This window comes from Mytilus edulis, chromosome 10, assembly GCF_963676685.1.
Source record: "Mytilus edulis chromosome 10, xbMytEdul2.2, whole genome shotgun sequence".
NCBI lineage: Eukaryota > Metazoa > Mollusca > Bivalvia > Mytilida > Mytilidae > Mytilus > Mytilus edulis.
The window spans coordinates 50,284,903-50,302,939 of NC_092353.1; the positions used below are offsets into that span (position 1 = coordinate 50,284,903).

An 18,037-nucleotide genomic window follows, 5' to 3' on the forward strand; every position below is an offset into this window, starting at 1 on the left:
CAAATAAAGGGGGGGGGTAGTAATGACAGGAAACTAAATTAAACTAAGGCTTTGATGAATGTAAACTTTAATAAAACTATTTAGATTTTTCAATTTGTAGTTTTATATATATGGTAAAACCAGAGATAAATGGGGAAAGGACAATATTTTTTAGTCTTCCCTTTTTTTTTCTTCCAAAAAACGTTTCTTTTTGGGTTTTTTCAAGGACGTATATTATATATATGTGTGTTAGTTATACGTCCTTGTTTCTTTATTGAAAAAAATAATCATATAACGTCTTCTTTAATATGTAAAGTGAGTCCGACCTCTAACTACAGATCATGTGTCCAATAATCTGTATGTTATTTAAATTACGTGTAAACTATGCAAAGCTCAAAATCAATGGAATACGTTAATTACAAATAATATTCTAAAAAATACGACAGCACGAGTGCATAATATTACAAGATTGCATATTATTATTATTTGGAAGTTATATGATCAGTGATTGAGTGCCAGATCAAGCATCAATATCTGGGGATAATTAGCACCCTGTTGAATAATTTGGCCATGGTATTAGTATCATCGCTTTCCAAAAAACGACAGAGACAATTGACCAGCCAATCAAATAGCAGAGAATTAATGAGTAACGTAAGTATAGTATAAAAACTCCAAGAACTCTTGGCTGAACAGCTTTAGATTTGTAGACTTGTAAGTATTACAGCGTGTTTCCCTTCATTCCTTTCCCCTTTTCTAATGTGTACCATATATCTAAAATGTTAAAGCTAGATCAAGATTCAATGTCTTAAATACCGAAAAGAAATGTAAAATGTAAAGTTATCACGGGAATATGAAGTTTGAATATTTATTTTTTTCCATGGAGTTAGAACAGACAACTAATGAACGAATGATATTCTTCATTTTGAAATGACTGCTTTTGTTGGTGCTTCTAAAAACTATTATTTCGATAAACTCTAGCGACTGATGGACTAATAATCAATCCATTAACACTTAGTCTAGGAGTTGTTATAACTATTTTCCTCTAATCAAGCCTTCAAATTTTGAAATATTCTTTTGCAGAGCTAGAGCTGTGTCGGCAATTCTAAACGGACTTGTCCAGAGTATATAAAGTCGCCTTAACATTTTCGCTATATCAATATGGCGTCTCAAATCGATCCCAAGGATCCTGATTATCCATACTTAATGGTGGATAGGAAGAAGTTATTGGCGCAACAAACCAAGGAATTCGATGGCAAGAAAATGTGCTGGATTCCCGACGATAAAGAAGGATTTGTTAAGGCTGAAATTCAGTCCACTAAAGGAGATGATATTACAGTGAAATGTATCGATTCAAACCAGGTACAGTCTTTTATTCTTATATATCCCACTAGCCTGAATAATTAAGATGATCCTTGTAATCGATCTCTCCTAATTGCGAGGTTAAGCAATCTTTTCCCAATTTTAACGCTTGATAAGACTACAATATTATTTCGAACTGCATTTTATCTTTCTTTTAATTACACCTTAGGGAGCTACCATTTGATTTTTATGGGGGGGGGGGGGGGGGGGGGGGGGCTAGGAAGAAAAATTTTGTCCTGCATTTTTTTTTAGTTGTAATCTCTGTCCTGCCTTTTTATTTTTCACTCTATTCGGTCCTGCCTTTTTTTTTATTAGTTTATCCTGACTTTTTTTTACCTAAATTGTCATCCTGCCTTTTTTTTTTGGCAAAGTGTCTCATCCTGCCTTTTTTTTTACTCAAAACTCCTGTCCTGCCTATTTTTTTCAAATTTCATCCTAGCCCCCCCATAAAAATCAAATGGTAGCTCCCTTATGTAAGAATCCTGGGTTTTGATTGGTTGATAGCCAGTGTATTTTTTTACCAATTTACTGTTTTCAAATAAATATCGTTCATTTTTAAAGCAGCCGGGGTATTTGCCAAATTGATATGCCTTTTTTACCCTCTCTGTCGTGATATTTGCCAGAAAAATACTCTATCCGACTGGACGCTAGTAACGTCACGATCATCAATGCGTTTCTGAACATTAACATTCGGTGTAATTAAACAGATATAGCATGTATGAGGGGTATTTGCGAAAAAAAAAACAGTCTTGAGAATGAATTTCCCAGGCCTTACGGCTCGCGAAATTTAACATTCTCTCGACTGGTATTTTTCGCAAATACCCATCCTTAACATGATATGTCTGTGTAATATACCGATTCAGAACAACGTACAAATGTATCAATTTTCTAGTAACAGTAATTATATACCTTTGAAAAGGCTTTATATTTTTATCATTTTATGTTTTTTTTTTTTTAAATGTCTATTTTTTTAATGATCTATGGATTTTGTTCCGACTTTCTCCCAAGAAAATGTATACCATCTACGTAGTCATATAATCATTTTAAATATATTTTTCAATTTGCTTTTAATTATGAAACGTATAGATGCTAAATTTAGACCTACTTTATAGTAAATATTCATTTCAAATCCTTTGAAAATATTATGTATACTTCATTATTTTGAAGTTTTTATAAGACTAAAGTTGGCCACCAAAAAACCCTCATATTTGCATGCTATCTATATATTTTTTAGGTGAAAATGACCTTTATTTGTTAGTCCCTACGTTTGACTCTCAATTCAACGAGAATGTGTCTCCAGGACACGGACTATCATTTTCTATGTTCAGTGGACTGTGAAAATGGGGTGAAATCTCTAATTTGGCATTACAATTAGAAAGATCATATCATAGGAAACTTCAACTTCATCAAAAACTACCTCGACCAAAAACTTTAACCTGAAGCGGGACAGACTGACGAACGAACGGACGAACGAACAGACGGACGCACAGACCAGAAAACATAATACCCATAAATGGGACATAAAATGCAATCGTTTGACTACACGAGGTTTAATTTTGAAAATAAACCCAAATACATGAGTTTTATTATATAAGCCACTTATATTTACATTTTCTTCAAAAACTAAAACCCTCCAAAAAAAGAAGTTAAGAACAGATTTGATGGTCAGAAATAGCATTTTTTTTCCATGAAAGAGAAAGGCACGATAAATTAAATTAAAAATAAATATATACTAGACATCGGAATAAAACGCAACATTATCGTTTTGAAAATACATGTTATATTTGCCACTGGACGTTAAGTATCCACCCAAGAATCAAACATGGTTCTTCTTTTTTATAGAAGATATGAATAGTGTTGTTACAATAAAAAATAATGGACAAACATGCAGTAAAAAGGGCAATGGAAAATAGGCCACAACAAATAAAAGAATAATATAGGTATTCAGATATAAAGAAAGAATAATAAGAAATGTAGGTATTCTAAGATATAAAGAAAAAATAAAGATCAAGAATAACCAAAATGGACAGAAAAAATTAAGAATAAAGAAATAAAGAATCCCCAATCAGAACCTCATTATACTAACCAGAGATGTTTTATTTCTTTACAGGACAGAACAGTTAAGAAAGATGACCTCCAACAGATGAATCCACCAAAATATGAAATGATTGAAGATATGGCCAACATGACATTCTTAAACGAAGCTTCTGTACTTCATAATCTAAGAGCTAGATATTCAAACTCACTTATTTACGTAAGTTAAGCTTCTGTACTTCACAATCTTAGAGACAGATATTCAAACTCACTTATTTACGTAAGTTAAGCTTCTGTACTTCACAATCTTAGAGCTAGATATTCAAACTCACTTATTTACGTAAGTTACGCTTCTGTACTTCACAATCTTAGAGACAGATAACTCACTTATTTACGTAGTCAAGCTGCTGTACTTCAAAATCTTAGAGACAGATATTCAAACTCACTTATTTACGTAAAATAAGCTTCTGTACTTCACAATCTTAGAGACAGATAACTCACTTATTTACGTAAGTTAAGCTTTTGTACTTCACAATCTTAGAGACAGATATTCAAACTCACTTATTTACGTAAGTTACGCTTCTGTACTTCACAATCTTAGAGACAGATAACTCACTTATTTACGTAGTCAAGCTGCTGTACTTCAAAATCTTAGAGACAGATATTCAAACTCACTTATTTACGTAAAATAAGCTTCTGTACTTCACAATCTTAGAGACAGATAACTCACTTATTTACGTAAGTTAAGCTTTTGTACTTCACAATCTTAGAGACAGATATTCAAACTCACTTATTTACGTAAGTTAAGCTTCTGTACTTCACAATCTTAGAGACAGATATTCAAACTCACTTATTTACGTAAAATAAGCTTCTGTACTTCACAATCTTAGAGACAGATAACTCACTTATTTACGTAAGTTAAGCTTCTGTACTTCACAATCTTAGAGACAGGTATTCAAACTCACTTATTTACGTAAGTTAAGCTTCTGTACTTCACAATCTTAGAGACAGATAACTCACTTATTTACGTAAGTTAAGCTTTTGTACTTCACAATCTTAGAGACAGATAACTCACTTATTTACGTAAGTTAAGCTGCTGTACTTCACAATCTTAGAGACAGATATTCAAACTTACTAATTTACATAAGTTTGTTAATCATTGAAGTCAGAAAATTGTTGTTATAAGATCTTTCCTGTTGCACTTTACGTTAATTTCTAACAGTTAGTTGAATTCAATGACAAAATAAGTTAAATTCTGCGAATTTTTTTCATACGTTATGGTCGTTTGAATATTTGATACCGATAAAATATCCTTTGAATAAAAAAACTTGTATATTTTTATCGATGAACAAGTGTGGACACAGATCAGTGTGGATAGTATGTTTGGATGTTTGACAGTATTTTCTGACAAAAGAAGTTCTCTGTTTATTTCCCATAGAGCTCTATACAAAACAGTGTTGCATAATGACAGTCGACCTGAACCAAACACTTATCATTAGCAATATTGTTTATTTAATATGTTTTACCTATGCATTATAGACTTACTCTGGACTCTTCTGTATTGCCGTCAATCCCTACCGACGTCTGCCAATCTACACAGACAGCGTTGTTGCTAAGTTCAAGGGAAAGAGGAAGACAGAGATGCCTCCCCATCTGTTCTCTGTGGCTGACAATGCTTACCAGTCCATGGTGCAAGATCGTGAAAACCAGTCTTGTTTGATTACGTAAGTTCTAAAAATATATTTTTCGGTATCTTTTGTCATTTGGTTAAAGCCTTAAAATCATTGGTGTATTACACACAAAATATAGGAAAGTAGAGTTGAAAATAAAGCCGTAATGTGAAGATTTCAAATCTTTTTGTTGAATGAGGTCTTTTAGTGTACAAAAACAGCCTTCGTTATTTTTTCTTAATTTTCCTTTTTTCCCTTAACTTGCCATAAAATGATTTCTAGCTCTGAATAAAACAAAATCCATTTCATGTCATTCACATCTTGTTGTTGAAAGAGGTCTTTTTCGTGTACATAAACGGCCACTCGTTAATTTTTCTTAAATCTCTTTTCTACTTCCCATAAAATCATTTCTAGCTCTGAACAAAATCTTTTTCATGTCATTCAAAAGACTTTCCTTTACAGAGGTGAATCCGGTGCCGGAAAGACAGAAAACACCAAAAAAGTTATCATGTACTTCGCCAAGGTCGCTGCCTCTCTCGGAAAGAAATCTGATGAGGAATCAGCAGCAGCCTCTAAGAAGGTGAATAGTCATTTACACTATTTGTCAGTCTAAAATATAAATGTTATTAAAGTATTGAACATAACTTCAGTAAAATGAGACAATTTTTAAATGGAATTTAATTAGCAACTGTTACAATAAACAACAACAAATAATTTATTAGAGTCTCACCTCTTTAAAACATTTGATATACAACACAATATAATATATAGCATCTACTTCGTTTTGATCTTTAAATATTGGAATTGAGATTTGTGTTCATTATACATATTAAAAGATGTGATTGTATATTTGAAGGGTTCATTTGACTTGTTTTCATTGTATATTAAAAGATGTGTTTGTATATTTGAAGGGTTCATTAGAAGATCAGATTATTCAGGCTAACCCTGTACTTGAAGCTTACGGTAATGCCAAGACTACCAGAAATAATAACTCATCTAGATTCGTAAGTATTTTCGAAATGCAGTGTTAACTTATTTTTTTCTGACGTTGGAACGTTTAAAATCGTATAGTACCTACAAATACAAGTTATAGAATCATTTTCATAACAGCGTGGACAGCCGCAATACTTTTGTTGGTAAAAATACTGAATGATTTACTTTTTTTTTTTAACTTGTTACTATAGTACCTATGAATACAAGTTATACGTATATTCATCCTTTTAACAAAAACAATGCAGTGTATTCCCTGTCTAAAAATTAAATGTATTTTTATAGTTGATTGTAGATTTTTTTTCTTTATACTAAAAATGTTAAAATTAATTTTGCGAGATGTGAGATTGTTATTGAAAAGAAATATATGTTTTTCTATTTTACAGGGAAAGTTTATCCGAATTCACTTTGGCCCTGATGGTAAAATTGCTGGAGCTGATATTGAAACATGTAAGTTATTAATTGTTTCTGAAATACTTTGTGATATATATTTCAAGCTATGATTCCATAATAAATTAACTAAGGTTTAGAATATATAAATTAAATATAAGCTATTTAAGACAGATTTCTTAAAAAACTTATTTCAAAATATTTTTCTTTAACAAATTCTGTAACACTAACTTTTTTCTTTCTAACAGATCTGCTAGAGAAGTCCCGTGTCACCTTCTGTTTATCTGCTGAGAGAAATTACCACGTGTTCTACCAATTGTTGACACCCGCCATGGCAGACAATCATGAAATGATGTTGGTTACTCCAGATCCAGCTCTTTATACATTTATCAACCAAGGTGCTCTTACAGTAGACTCCATTAATGATACTGAGGAAATGAAGGCTATGGACGTGAGTACAAAAATAATGCCATTCGTCACAACTCGGCCGATTCCGTACCTTCATCTGAGAGTAACGGATTCACCCGAGGATTGCCGATTGAAAATAATGCTTCTCGAAACCGATGCGCTTTAATTCTTACCGCGGATAATCTCAAGACTTTTTATGAGATAAATTTACCTCAAATTGGATAGCAAACGTATATGAAGTTCGGTAAATGAAGAGTTTTTTTCGTTAATATATCTTCAACTGTTGTTGATCTGAAATACCGGCAAATTATGAGGATCCTTTTATAAAACGTTAAGTTCATTCAATGTCTTACCAAAAATACTGTTATCTGCTCTTTGGTCGAGTTGTTGTCTCTATGACACATTCTCCATTTCCATTCTCAATTTTATTTTCCAAATTGAAATGATTTCTCAGAAATTGTTCTTATAAGCATCATATAGCATAGGATAATGTTTCGAAGCAATTTCCTTCCTGCCGATTTTTTGCATGATCAGGATATTATATTAAATTGAAATATGACTCAAAACATTTAAACCTCTATTCTTTTTTGTTCAGGAAGCTTTCGACATTCTGGGCTTCTCAAACGAGGAGAAGAAGAGTTGTTACAAGTGTACCGCCGCTATCTTGCACATGGGTGAAATGAAATTCAAACAGAGAGGAGAACAAGCTGAACCTGACGGCACCACAGAGGCTGAAAAAGTTTCATTCTTGCTAGGAGTTAATTCAAACGATTTCATTAAATCTCTTGTCAAACCAAAGATCAAGGTCGGCACAGAGGTCGTGGCCCAGTCTCGTACCAAAGATCAAGTCGTCAACTCCATCAGTGCTATGTCCAAATCTTTGTATGATCGTGTGTTCAACTGGTTAGTGAAGAGAGTCAACACTAGTCTTGATACTAAAGCTAAGAGAAACTACTATATTGGTGTACTGGATATTGCAGGTTTTGAAATCTTTGATGTAAGTGTTTTATTATTTTGTGATGATGATCATATTATCTTTTTTTTCAAATCTAAATTTGAAATTTACAGCAACAAATTATTTCTGATTAAACAAAAATGAAACGGGTTTCATGAAAAATATGTCGTGCTTTTTGTATTGTGTCCATGTAGTAACATAGACAGTAAATTATATATTAACAACATCATGAAATTAAAAAAAACCAAATATATATCATAAGAAAAGTCTTTTTATTTCTAGTCTTCATCTTGATTATCAAATAAATGAAATAGAAGACGGTTGCATATACGCAGTTATTTCATGAATATTTCTTTTCGCAGTTCAACACATTTGAACAATTATGTATTAACTACACCAACGAGAGACTTCAACAGTTCTTCAACTACACCATGTTTGTACTGGAGCAGGAGGAGTATAAGAAAGAAGGAATCCAGTGGGAATTTATCAACTTTGGTATGGACTTGCAAGCCTGTATCGATCTGATCGAGAAGCCTATGGGTATCTTGTCCATCCTTGAGGAACAGTGCATGTTCCCTAAAGCTGATGACAAATCCTTGAAAGAAATGATGTTTGGCCAACACATGGGTAAATCACCCAACTTCACAAAACCAGGAAAGGCGTCCAAGGGCAAGAATGGCGACTTTGAACTCCATCATTACGCCGGAGTTGTAAGTATATAAGTAGTAACAAAACATTTCTGTGAAGCTGCAAAACCTTTAATAAGAACGTTAAACGACGTACCATTCACATGTTTATATAAAAAAAGAAAATCAAAATCTTATGACATACCAATTTTTATGGAGTACAAATATATCTGTCTTCTTCTCTATTCTATTTTGCAATAAAGTTAATATTTTATCTCCAATATTAAAGGTACCATACAACCTTAAGGGATGGTTGGACAAAAACAAGGATCCCATCAACGAAACTGTAGTAGCATTGTTGCAACAATCAAAGGAGCATTTAGTCCAGACCCTCTTTGCAGCAGAAACACCCGCTGAAGGAGCTGGTGGACCCAAGAAGAAGAAGAAGTCCTCTGCTTTCCAAACCATCTCCGCCGTACACAGGGTAAGACAGTCTATAGGGACGCTGTATTCAATTCGCTCCTTAATTTTAAATTATATCAATGCACCAATTTTCTCCTTCATTTTGAAATATCAAATATTCATGGGAGATCTTTTATTTGTATATGTTATTTTACAAATCATTTAAAACACTTGAAATAAATTATAGACATTAATTCATGAGATATATATCTAGATAAAATATGTTCAACTTGTTTGAAATGATAACATAGTTTTTTGACAATATCAATTTCATTTTCACAGGAATCTTTGAACAAATTGATGAAGAACTTGTACGCCACCCATCCTCATTTCGTCAGATGTATCATTCCAAACGAATTGAAACAGCCAGGTAAGTGTGTACCACATAATAAACCTTTTAACGTTGTTATTGATTGTGTAGCCATCAGAGTTTAAGCAACGAAAATCGTGTCTTAACCAGTTATGCAAAATCTATGTCGATTATCTTAAATGTTCATATCAGTTAATGCTTTTACATCGTATAATCGGTAAAAAAACATTTTTTTTTATAAATACTGATACAGAAAATTATCCATGTCTACGTATTTATTGAATTGCTTAACAAGATACATAAAATAACGTTGAAATATTTATCTTAAATTTTCTTAGTGTTGGAAAATGATAATAATTCAGATTATTACCAAGAGAGTAATGAGATATCGTTGTGCGCTTCTTTGGAAAGCTAACACTTGTATTTTGAAATGTTTCCAGGTCTTATTGATGCTGCTTTGGTATTAAACCAGCTTCAATGTAACGGTGTACTCGAAGGAATCCGTATTTGCCGTAAAGGATTCCCAAGTAGAATAATATATGCTGAATTCAAACAAAGATACTCCATTCTCGCTGCAAGTGCTGTACCACAGGGATTTGTTGACGGCAAAGTTGTCACAGAAAAAGTACTGTTGGCTTTGCAGCTTGATCCAGCAGAATACAAACTTGGAGGAACTAAAGTCTTCTTTAAAGCCGGTGTTCTTGGAAACCTAGAAGGCATGCGTGATGAGCGTCTAGGTGCTATCATTTCCATGATGCAAGCCCATGTCAGAGCCTTTTTGATCAGGAAGGCCTACAAGAAACTTCAGGATCAAAGGTTAGTTCTTATGTACTAATGGTTATATTATACTGAAATAAAAGACAATACTGACATTCAAATGTTTATTATACCATTATTTTTAACTATTTCTTTCTTCATAATTAGTATTTTAAAGTTTTAAAAGATAGTAATAATAGTCATCAAAAATATGTTTATGCTTCTATACTATTTCTTTGTCTGATTTTCACAAAATGCTTAAAGTTTTATTTGACACATTTTAAACAAGACAAAAACTGTATCAGCAAAATATGCTTACCTTTCTATCTATCCTATTTTTCACAAAACTCTTAACACACATACTTTCTTTTATCTCAGAGTTGGTCTGTCTGTCATCCAGCGTAACATCAGAAAATGGTTATTGCTCCGCAACTGGACATGGTGGAAGATGTATGCCAAGGTCAAACCTATGTTGAACATTGCCCGTGAGGAGGAAGAAATGCAGAAGAAACTCGAAGAGATGAACAAAATGTCAGAGGATCTAGCCAAGGTTGAAAAGGTCAAGAAAGAACTTGAAATGAAGAACGTTGAATTGCTGGAACAGAAGAATGAAGCGTACTTACAATTGCAATCTGAGCAAGATAATGTCATCGACCTTGAACAAAGAGTAGAACAACTTATCCAACAGAAGGCCGAGTTCGAATCACAAATGAAAGAGATGGACGAACGTCTGCTTGATGAGGAAGATGCTGCTGCTGAGCTGGAAGGTTTGAAGAAGAAGATGGAAGGTGAAAATTCCGAGCTGAAGAGAGATATCGAAGATCTCGAAACATCCCTAACCAAGGTAACCATGATTTAGATTCCTGAAAATGTTCAAACAAAAATCTGAACTCTAATGCTAATTTTCAAAAAAGTAAGAAGTCCAATTAATCGGACAAAATAAAAACGCTCGACTGTATCAACCAAATGAACAATAAATGTTGAGTTATATAAAATATCATGTGTTGCAGTATAACACTAGGCTTGTTAGTATACACTGATTTTTTTTTACTGATATCATTTGATTCAGTTATATAGAATCATTTTCATAACAGTGTACACAAGACCATTTCTGTAATGAGTAAGTGTAAAGCGATCAAGAACAATTTAAATTGTTCAGTATTTTTACCAAAATAAGTATTGCGGTTGTCTACGCTGTTATGAAACTAATTCTTTATTGTTCCGATTCTGATATGATTTTGATATTGATTTTATTGAATAGGCTGAACAGGATAATACTCACAAGGAAAGCCAAATCAAGACTCTCCAAGGTGAGATGGCACAACAAGATGAAAAAATTGGCAAAATGAACAAAGAAAAGAAACATTTGGAAGAGGTTAACAAAAAGACAATGGAAGATCTCCAAAAGGAAGAAGACAAAGTCAATCATCTAAACAAACTGAAATCAAAACTTGAACAGACTCTTGACGAGTTCGAAGATAACTTGGAGAGAGAAAAGAAAATCAGAGGCGATGTTGAGAAATCCAAGCGTAAGGTTGAACAGGACTTGAAGGCAACACAAGAAGTCGTAGACGAACTTGAAGGTGTTAAGAGAGAAATGGAAGAGGCCAACAGGAGGTTTGTACATAGTATCTTTTGTTACCTACATTTCAATGATGATAATACTATTATTCCATATACTTGACCGTAGGCGAAGATGGCATTCAGTCTTTCTAATTTCATGTGTATTTATACATCGTTAGCCTTCCAAACAATTTCTTCCTGTTATCCATACAGTAAAATACTAGTGTATGCCTCTCGTTTGGTTTTTGTTCTTTTTCAGATAAACATTTAGTTTCAAATAAGTTAAATGTCGCTCTGTTTTTAAACTTATATCAAAGTTCCATTATTTAAAATTTTAGGAAGGATGCCGAGATCAACAGTTTGAATTCAAGAATCGAGGACTGTGAAGGGGTTAATGCTCAACAAAACAGGAAAATTAAGGATCTACAACAAATTATTGAGGAATTGGAAGAAGAATTGGACGCCGAGAGAGCAGCAAGAGCTAAGGTATTTCAATATTAAAATCTAACATAATAGTTATCATTTAAAGTAACAAGTCAGTTGACTAGTCTTATTTCTCTTAAGGTTATTTAAAAACTGGTTGTTTAAAGTTTCATCAAAGACGTCAATATGTATAGATTAACTATTTACTACATCTTCTTATATCTACTATATTATATATGAATCAGAGCAAGCCATTTTATTTTGCAACATTTCTTATTTTTAGGTTGAGAAACAACGTTCTGAACTGTCCAGAGAATTAGACGAGCTTAGTTCTCAACTGGAAGAACAAGGTGGTGCTACTCAGGCCCAAGTTGATCTCAACAAGAAACGTGAACAAGAATTGATCAGACTCCGTCGTGAAATGGAGGAAATGACTCTCCACAATGAGTCTCAAATTGCTCAGTTTAGAAAGAAACAACAAGAATCTGCCAACGAGATGGCTGACAAGATCGATCAATTGAACAAATTGAAATCAAGATTAGAAAAGGAGAAAAAAGACCTAAAACGTGAACTCGACGACCTCCAAAGTCAAGTTTCTCATTCCATGAAAAATAGGGGCGTGTCAGACAAGGTTTCCAAACAGATGGAAACCCAAATCTTTGAAATGAACAGCAGAGTTGAAGAAACTCAGAGAACCATTATTGAAATCAATACACAAAAATCCAGACTTCAGAGTGAAGTTTCCGAAGTCAATCGGCAACTAGAAGATGCTGAGCATGTCATTGGCACTTTAACCAAGGACAAAACTTCCCTTACCTCCACACTGGAAGAATCCAGACGTTCACTTGAAGATGAAACAAGGGTAAGTTTTTAATTATAAAACATGAAGAATATGTATTTTTTGTTTGAATTATAACCATTCCGGCAAATGGAAGCATAAGAATGTCTTTTTGGCTTCTAAAAGAAACGGGCGGCTGCCGTAAAAAAAGTTGAAGCCTGGTATCTATGATGAGTATATCAATCACAACGAATTACTACCAAAGTTGCCTCTTTTGTAGTATTTTTCTCCTTTCAATTTAACACTTTATCCGAATCCATTATTTTAATCTACGTACATGCGGCTAAAATTGTTTTGTGTTACCTAAGAATAATCGATTTCATGTTGAATATTTGCTGGTAAAGGATAGAACTTATTATTCATATAGATACGCCAGAAATTCCAGAGTGAGATTAGAAACTTGAGTGCTGACAATGATGCAGTACGCGAAGCATTTGAAGAAGAGCAAGAGGCAAAAACTGATCTCCAGCGTCAACTCTCGAGAGCAAAGAACGAAACACAACAATGGAGATCTAAATACGAGAGTGAAGGTGCCAACAAAACAGACGAGTTAGAAGATGCAAAGTATGTATTTTAGAGAAGAAAATGAATGAGTTTTCATATTTATTGTTTTGTAATGTAAAAAGTGTGGACACAGATCGGTGTGGAAAGTAATTGTTTTCTAAGTGTTAGTATCTTTGACAGAGTTTTCTGCACTGAGTTGTATTCGTTGTGCCCCAATAGATTTTTCTAATCTATTTCTATTTTACATTTATAGAGCTCAATATTAAACTGCGTTTCACAGTGACAGCAAACTTGATTCATTGTAATAACATTTTAAACAATTTCATGAAAGCAGTCCTGTATTTAGTTTTATTTGTAAGTTGAAAGAACTATAGAGAAACATAGTCTGTTGTTCATTAATAATTTCCTTGTAAAAATAAATATAGAGATTATATCCCTTGTTTAACCAACATTATTCATTAAAATGTCTATCCTTTTAGACGCAAACTTGCTGCAAGATTGGCAGAGGCTGAACAGGCAGCTGAGATGGCTAATGCTAAAGCAAGTGGATTGGAGAAGGCTAAAAACAGGCTGCAAGGAGAACTTGACGACCTCCTTATTGAGGTTGAACGTGTAAGTATTAGTGCATAGATTTTTGTAATATTAAATATCTTTTTTTAACAGAAGTCAAATAAAAAAATAGCATAGAATAAGCATGAGTTTCACCGTTAAAAAAAGTTTTTAATGTTTGAAAAGTTTTATGTCATGTAGGGGTCTTTCGTAGCTTACATTAGGATATGGGTTGAAGTCATTGTTGAAGGTCGCATGAAGACCTTTTGTTGTTTCTTTGGCAATCCTACCACATCCAGTAGTCCTCGATAATTGACTGTTATTGTGATTAAAATTAAATAGATTGTATATGGATACATTTTTGTCAACTTATATAAGTATTCTTATTATACTTTTACAGTCAAATGTTAGCTCTAGTACTGTAGAAAAGAAGCAAAGACAGTTTGACAGGACTATCCAAGAATGGACCGTTAAAGTGAAAGAACTCCAGATCGAGGTCGATACTGCTCACAACGAGGCTCGCAGTTACTCAGCTGAACTTTTTAGAATGAAAGCTCAGTATGAGGAGTCCCATACTACAATTGAGTCTCTGAGAAGAGAAAACAAAAATCTTGCTGGTAAGCATTACGAATGCACATCTATTTTATTTTTAAGTATATGAATTTAAAAGATGGTAATTGTTTCATGTATCTGTTTTGAATTTTAACCACTAGTCATTTAAATTTCACATAAATGTTCAATGATATCAGCCAATTTGTAATGTTTTTTTTCATCATTTTATTTCGAATCCGAATGATCCTTCAATCAATTCACACAATATGCAAAAGTATAGAAGATTATAATAGGTAATACTTAAATGTTTGTAGATGAAATCCGTGAGGTATCTGACCAACTAACCGATGGTGGCCGAAGCTCACACGAGATCGAAAAGGCAAAGAGACGTCTTGAGATGGAGAAGGAAGAACTCCAAGCTGCTTTGGAAGAAGCAGAGTCCTCCTTGGAACAGGAAGAGGCCAAGGTCATGCGTGTTCAACTGGAAATTTCTACTGTCCGAAATGACATTGATAGAAGAATCCAAGAGAAAGAGGAAGAATTTGAAAATACTCGGTATGTTAAAAAAATAAAATACTTATTTTTCAAAAATTGTCGACTTTCTGTCATAAGAATAGTTTTTTCAAATAATTTATGAAGACTTTAATTACTAGTTATCTAAGTATAAATGTTCTTGATATATCATTTTAAACCTAATGTCTAAATTAAATGCTTTTAAACTATACGTAGAAGATTTTCAAATCTAAAATGCATATTTATGTTTAATTGCAGACGCAATCACCAGAGAGCTCTTGAATCCATGCAAATCAGTTTAGAGGCAGAGGCTAAGGGCAAAGCTGAGTCCCACAGGATGAGAAAGAAGCTCGAACAAGACATCAACGAACTCGAGATGGCACTTGATACAGCAACCAGAGCTAAGGCTGAGGTTGAAAAGAACATGAAGAGATATATCCTTCAAATTCAAGAACTCCACATAAAGATTGAATCAGAATCACGTGTACGTGATGAGTCACGAGAATCTTACGTTCTGACTGAGAGACGTTGTAACGTCCTTATCAGTGAAATCGATGAAGTCAGGTCCGCTCTTGATCAGTCTGAGAGAGCCAGGAAGGTTGCTGAAGGTGAACTCTATGAAGCACAAGATCGCATCAATGAATTGGCCGCTCAAGTCAGTTCAGCACAAGCTCAGAAGAGAAAGGTCGAGGGAGATATGCAAGCCATGTCTGTAAGTACTTTGTATTTCTAAATACTGCCCGATTTTGTGGAATGTAGAATTGGTATAACTTTTAATGCAATTATTTCCAAAGCAAAAAATGAATTATATTGTACAAATGATAAAATGATCCAAATGAAAGCATTTTTGTTAAATTAAACTACTATTCATACAATTATGCTTGAAGTATTAATTTTACTTTTGAATATAAAAGGATACTTAATTAACTTGATATGTTTTTTTTTTTTGCTAAGGCTGATCTTGATGAACTTCAAAGCGAAATCAAGGCTGCTGATGACCGTGCTAAGAGAGCCCTTATGGATACCGCAAGAATTGCTGATGAACTCAGATCTGAACAGGAACACAGTTCTCAGGTCGAGAAAATCAGGAAATCATTGGAAATTACCATCAAGGAATTACATATCCGTGTCGACGAATCAGAATCCAGCGGTGTTAAAGGAGGTAGAAAAGTCATCGCCAAGTTGGAACAGAGAGTAAGTCACATTATAGTACCCCAAAGGAGGAAATTATGAATCTTTAAACCAGACATGTTTTTTTTCTTATTTCAATTTTCATAATTTAAAGAAATATGACAAGTTCAATGTTTATGAATTAATGTATTTGAAAAAAAAATAAAAAATGCAATACTACACCGCTATTAAAAAAATCAGTAAATGATATTTAAATGAGATACATTATTATGATGCGTATTTCGTTATCAGGTCCGTGATCTGGAGAGTGAATTGGACAATGAACAGCGTCGCCATGCTGAAACACAGAAAAACATGCGCAAGGCTGACAGCAGAATGAAAGAACTGGCCTTCCAATGTGATGAAGACCGCAAGATGCAAGAAAGACTTCAGGACATGATGGACAAACTTCAATGCAAAGTCAAGACATACAAACGTCAAGTCGAGGAAGCTGTAAGTTATTTATCTTTTCACCCTTCCGGAGCACTTACGATCATGCTCATTGTTCGGTGTAGTTCGTGTTGCTCAGTCAAAAGTTTTCTGTTTGTCTTTTCGTTATTTTTCGGGTTTTTACCATGGTGTTGTTAGTTTTACCACGTCTTATGAGTTTTGAATGTCAACCTCGGGTAATTTATGCCTTTTGATTTATACGTTTTACTAATTTTTAATATCAAATCGTTTGTATTATAAAAAAAAACGTTTTTTTTGGAATCCCAGCGTATTAGGGTTCAATTTCAAAATTATTTTAAAGAAACGACTACATAATAAACTTAGGTATACAAATAAAGAATAAGTGTCTATAGATACAGGGGAAAGGTGCGATAACAATCTTCAGATAGCACAGAATTACTGATTGATGGCCGTATAGTGTGGACCTCAAAAGGCAATGTTTATACAATCACGTTATGCAGTAATAGCACATACTGTGGTACTGATGATATAGATAATGAGTATAGTGGGCATCAATTAATTATCTAGTTACTAATTAGTGTATTTACATTTACGCATGTGGCTGCTTAATTGTTACTAACACAGCACTATTAGTATTTTCATTATCAATGCTAATTAATGGTCATCTGGTATCAATTGTCGGATCTGCTAAATTACATTCATATGTTATAAAGTGCAACATTTATATATGCTATTTTTACATACCAAGGCATGTCAAGTAATAGATAATACTGAAATTTTTACCTTTTCTCTTCGCAGGAAGAAATCGCTGCAATTAATCTGTCTAAATACCGCAAAGCCCAAAGCGAGATTGAAGATGCAGAAGAACGTGCAGAGAGTTCAGAATCATCACTGTCAAAACTTCGTTCCAAAAGCCGTAGCTCAGTTTCCAAGGGCCGTAGCTCAGTTTCCAGCACTAGAACAATCAAAAGTGTATCTATTAGCAGAATGAGCCCATCAGTAAGTAGTAGTACAAGTTATTTTTGAATTTAAAGGGTTACCAATAGGGAAACAAGCAATAAGCATTCGATCATGGAGACGAAAACAAAACTAGTATTACCAATATATTAAGTTAAAAAAATCTCGAAACAACACCATGCCTATTATTAACATTATTGGAGTTGCATTTATACTTATAGTATAACTGTTTGGAGCCAAATGAATTTATTTATAAAACAGGATGTGAATTGTATTTTTATCCAAATGTTTCATTTCTTTTACAGAAGTAAGATGTGCTGCATTAAAAGTGGTGACATGGAAATGATTAAAGGTAACTATGAAATAGTAATTGGCAATAACCTTTATTTCACCAATTACAGAGCTATATAATTAACATTAAAGTTGCTTGGTTTTATTTAAACAGTATACGAAACCCTTGTTTAAGTGAGAAAACATCTAACACTGCAAAGTTAACTGACGGTTTTGTGCAGTTCTGTTTAACTGTTTAAGCTCTTCTGGTTTTGATAATCACAAATGTTTAACATTCATGGATTTTCTGTAAAATTATGTCATTTTTAATTTTGTGTCGTTGGTTTG

At 33.4% G+C, this 18,037-nt stretch overlaps 1 protein-coding gene across 3 annotated transcripts; it reads left to right on the forward strand.

The window, feature by feature from the left end:
• Positions 1-1,059: 1,059 nt before the first annotated feature.
• LOC139491409 (myosin heavy chain, striated muscle-like) lies at positions 1,060-17,791 on the forward strand. Of its 3 annotated transcripts, XM_071279085.1 has the most exons (25): positions 1,060-1,338; positions 3,449-3,592; positions 4,912-5,096; positions 5,505-5,622; positions 5,954-6,046; positions 6,419-6,482; positions 6,671-6,873; positions 7,426-7,827; positions 8,148-8,495; positions 8,701-8,895; positions 9,156-9,243; positions 9,624-9,999; positions 10,318-10,783; positions 11,201-11,556; positions 11,841-11,988; positions 12,209-12,787; positions 13,131-13,327; positions 13,747-13,879; positions 14,217-14,433; positions 14,683-14,923; positions 15,140-15,593; positions 15,836-16,075; positions 16,304-16,504; positions 17,261-17,461; positions 17,725-17,791. In XM_071279085.1, exons 1-25 carry the CDS (start codon positions 1,138-1,140, stop codon positions 17,728-17,730), a joined length of 5,856 nt encoding a protein of 1,951 aa, XP_071135186.1. In that variant the 5' UTR covers positions 1,060-1,137; the 3' UTR covers positions 17,731-17,791. The 3 variants fall into 3 exon arrangements, with proteins under 3 accessions (XP_071135186.1, XP_071135187.1, XP_071135188.1); XM_071279086.1 differs by lacking the exons at positions 1,060-1,338; positions 3,449-3,592 and adding an exon at positions 3,649-3,712; XM_071279087.1 differs by lacking the exons at positions 1,060-1,338; positions 3,449-3,592 and adding an exon at positions 4,330-4,345.
• Positions 17,792-18,037: the final 246 nt, after the last annotated feature.

Coding starts and splice junctions, on each gene's coding strand:
- LOC139491409 (XM_071279085.1), top strand. CDS start 1,138: ATGGCGTCTCAAATCGATCCCAAGGATCCTGATTATCCATACTTAATG. Junction 6,874..7,425: donor AGGAAATGAAGGCTATGGAC/GTGAGTACAAAA, acceptor TTTTTTGTTCAG/GAAGCTTTCGACATTCTGGG. Junction 7,828..8,147: donor CAGGTTTTGAAATCTTTGAT/GTAAGTGTTTTA, acceptor TTCTTTTCGCAG/TTCAACACATTTGAACAATT.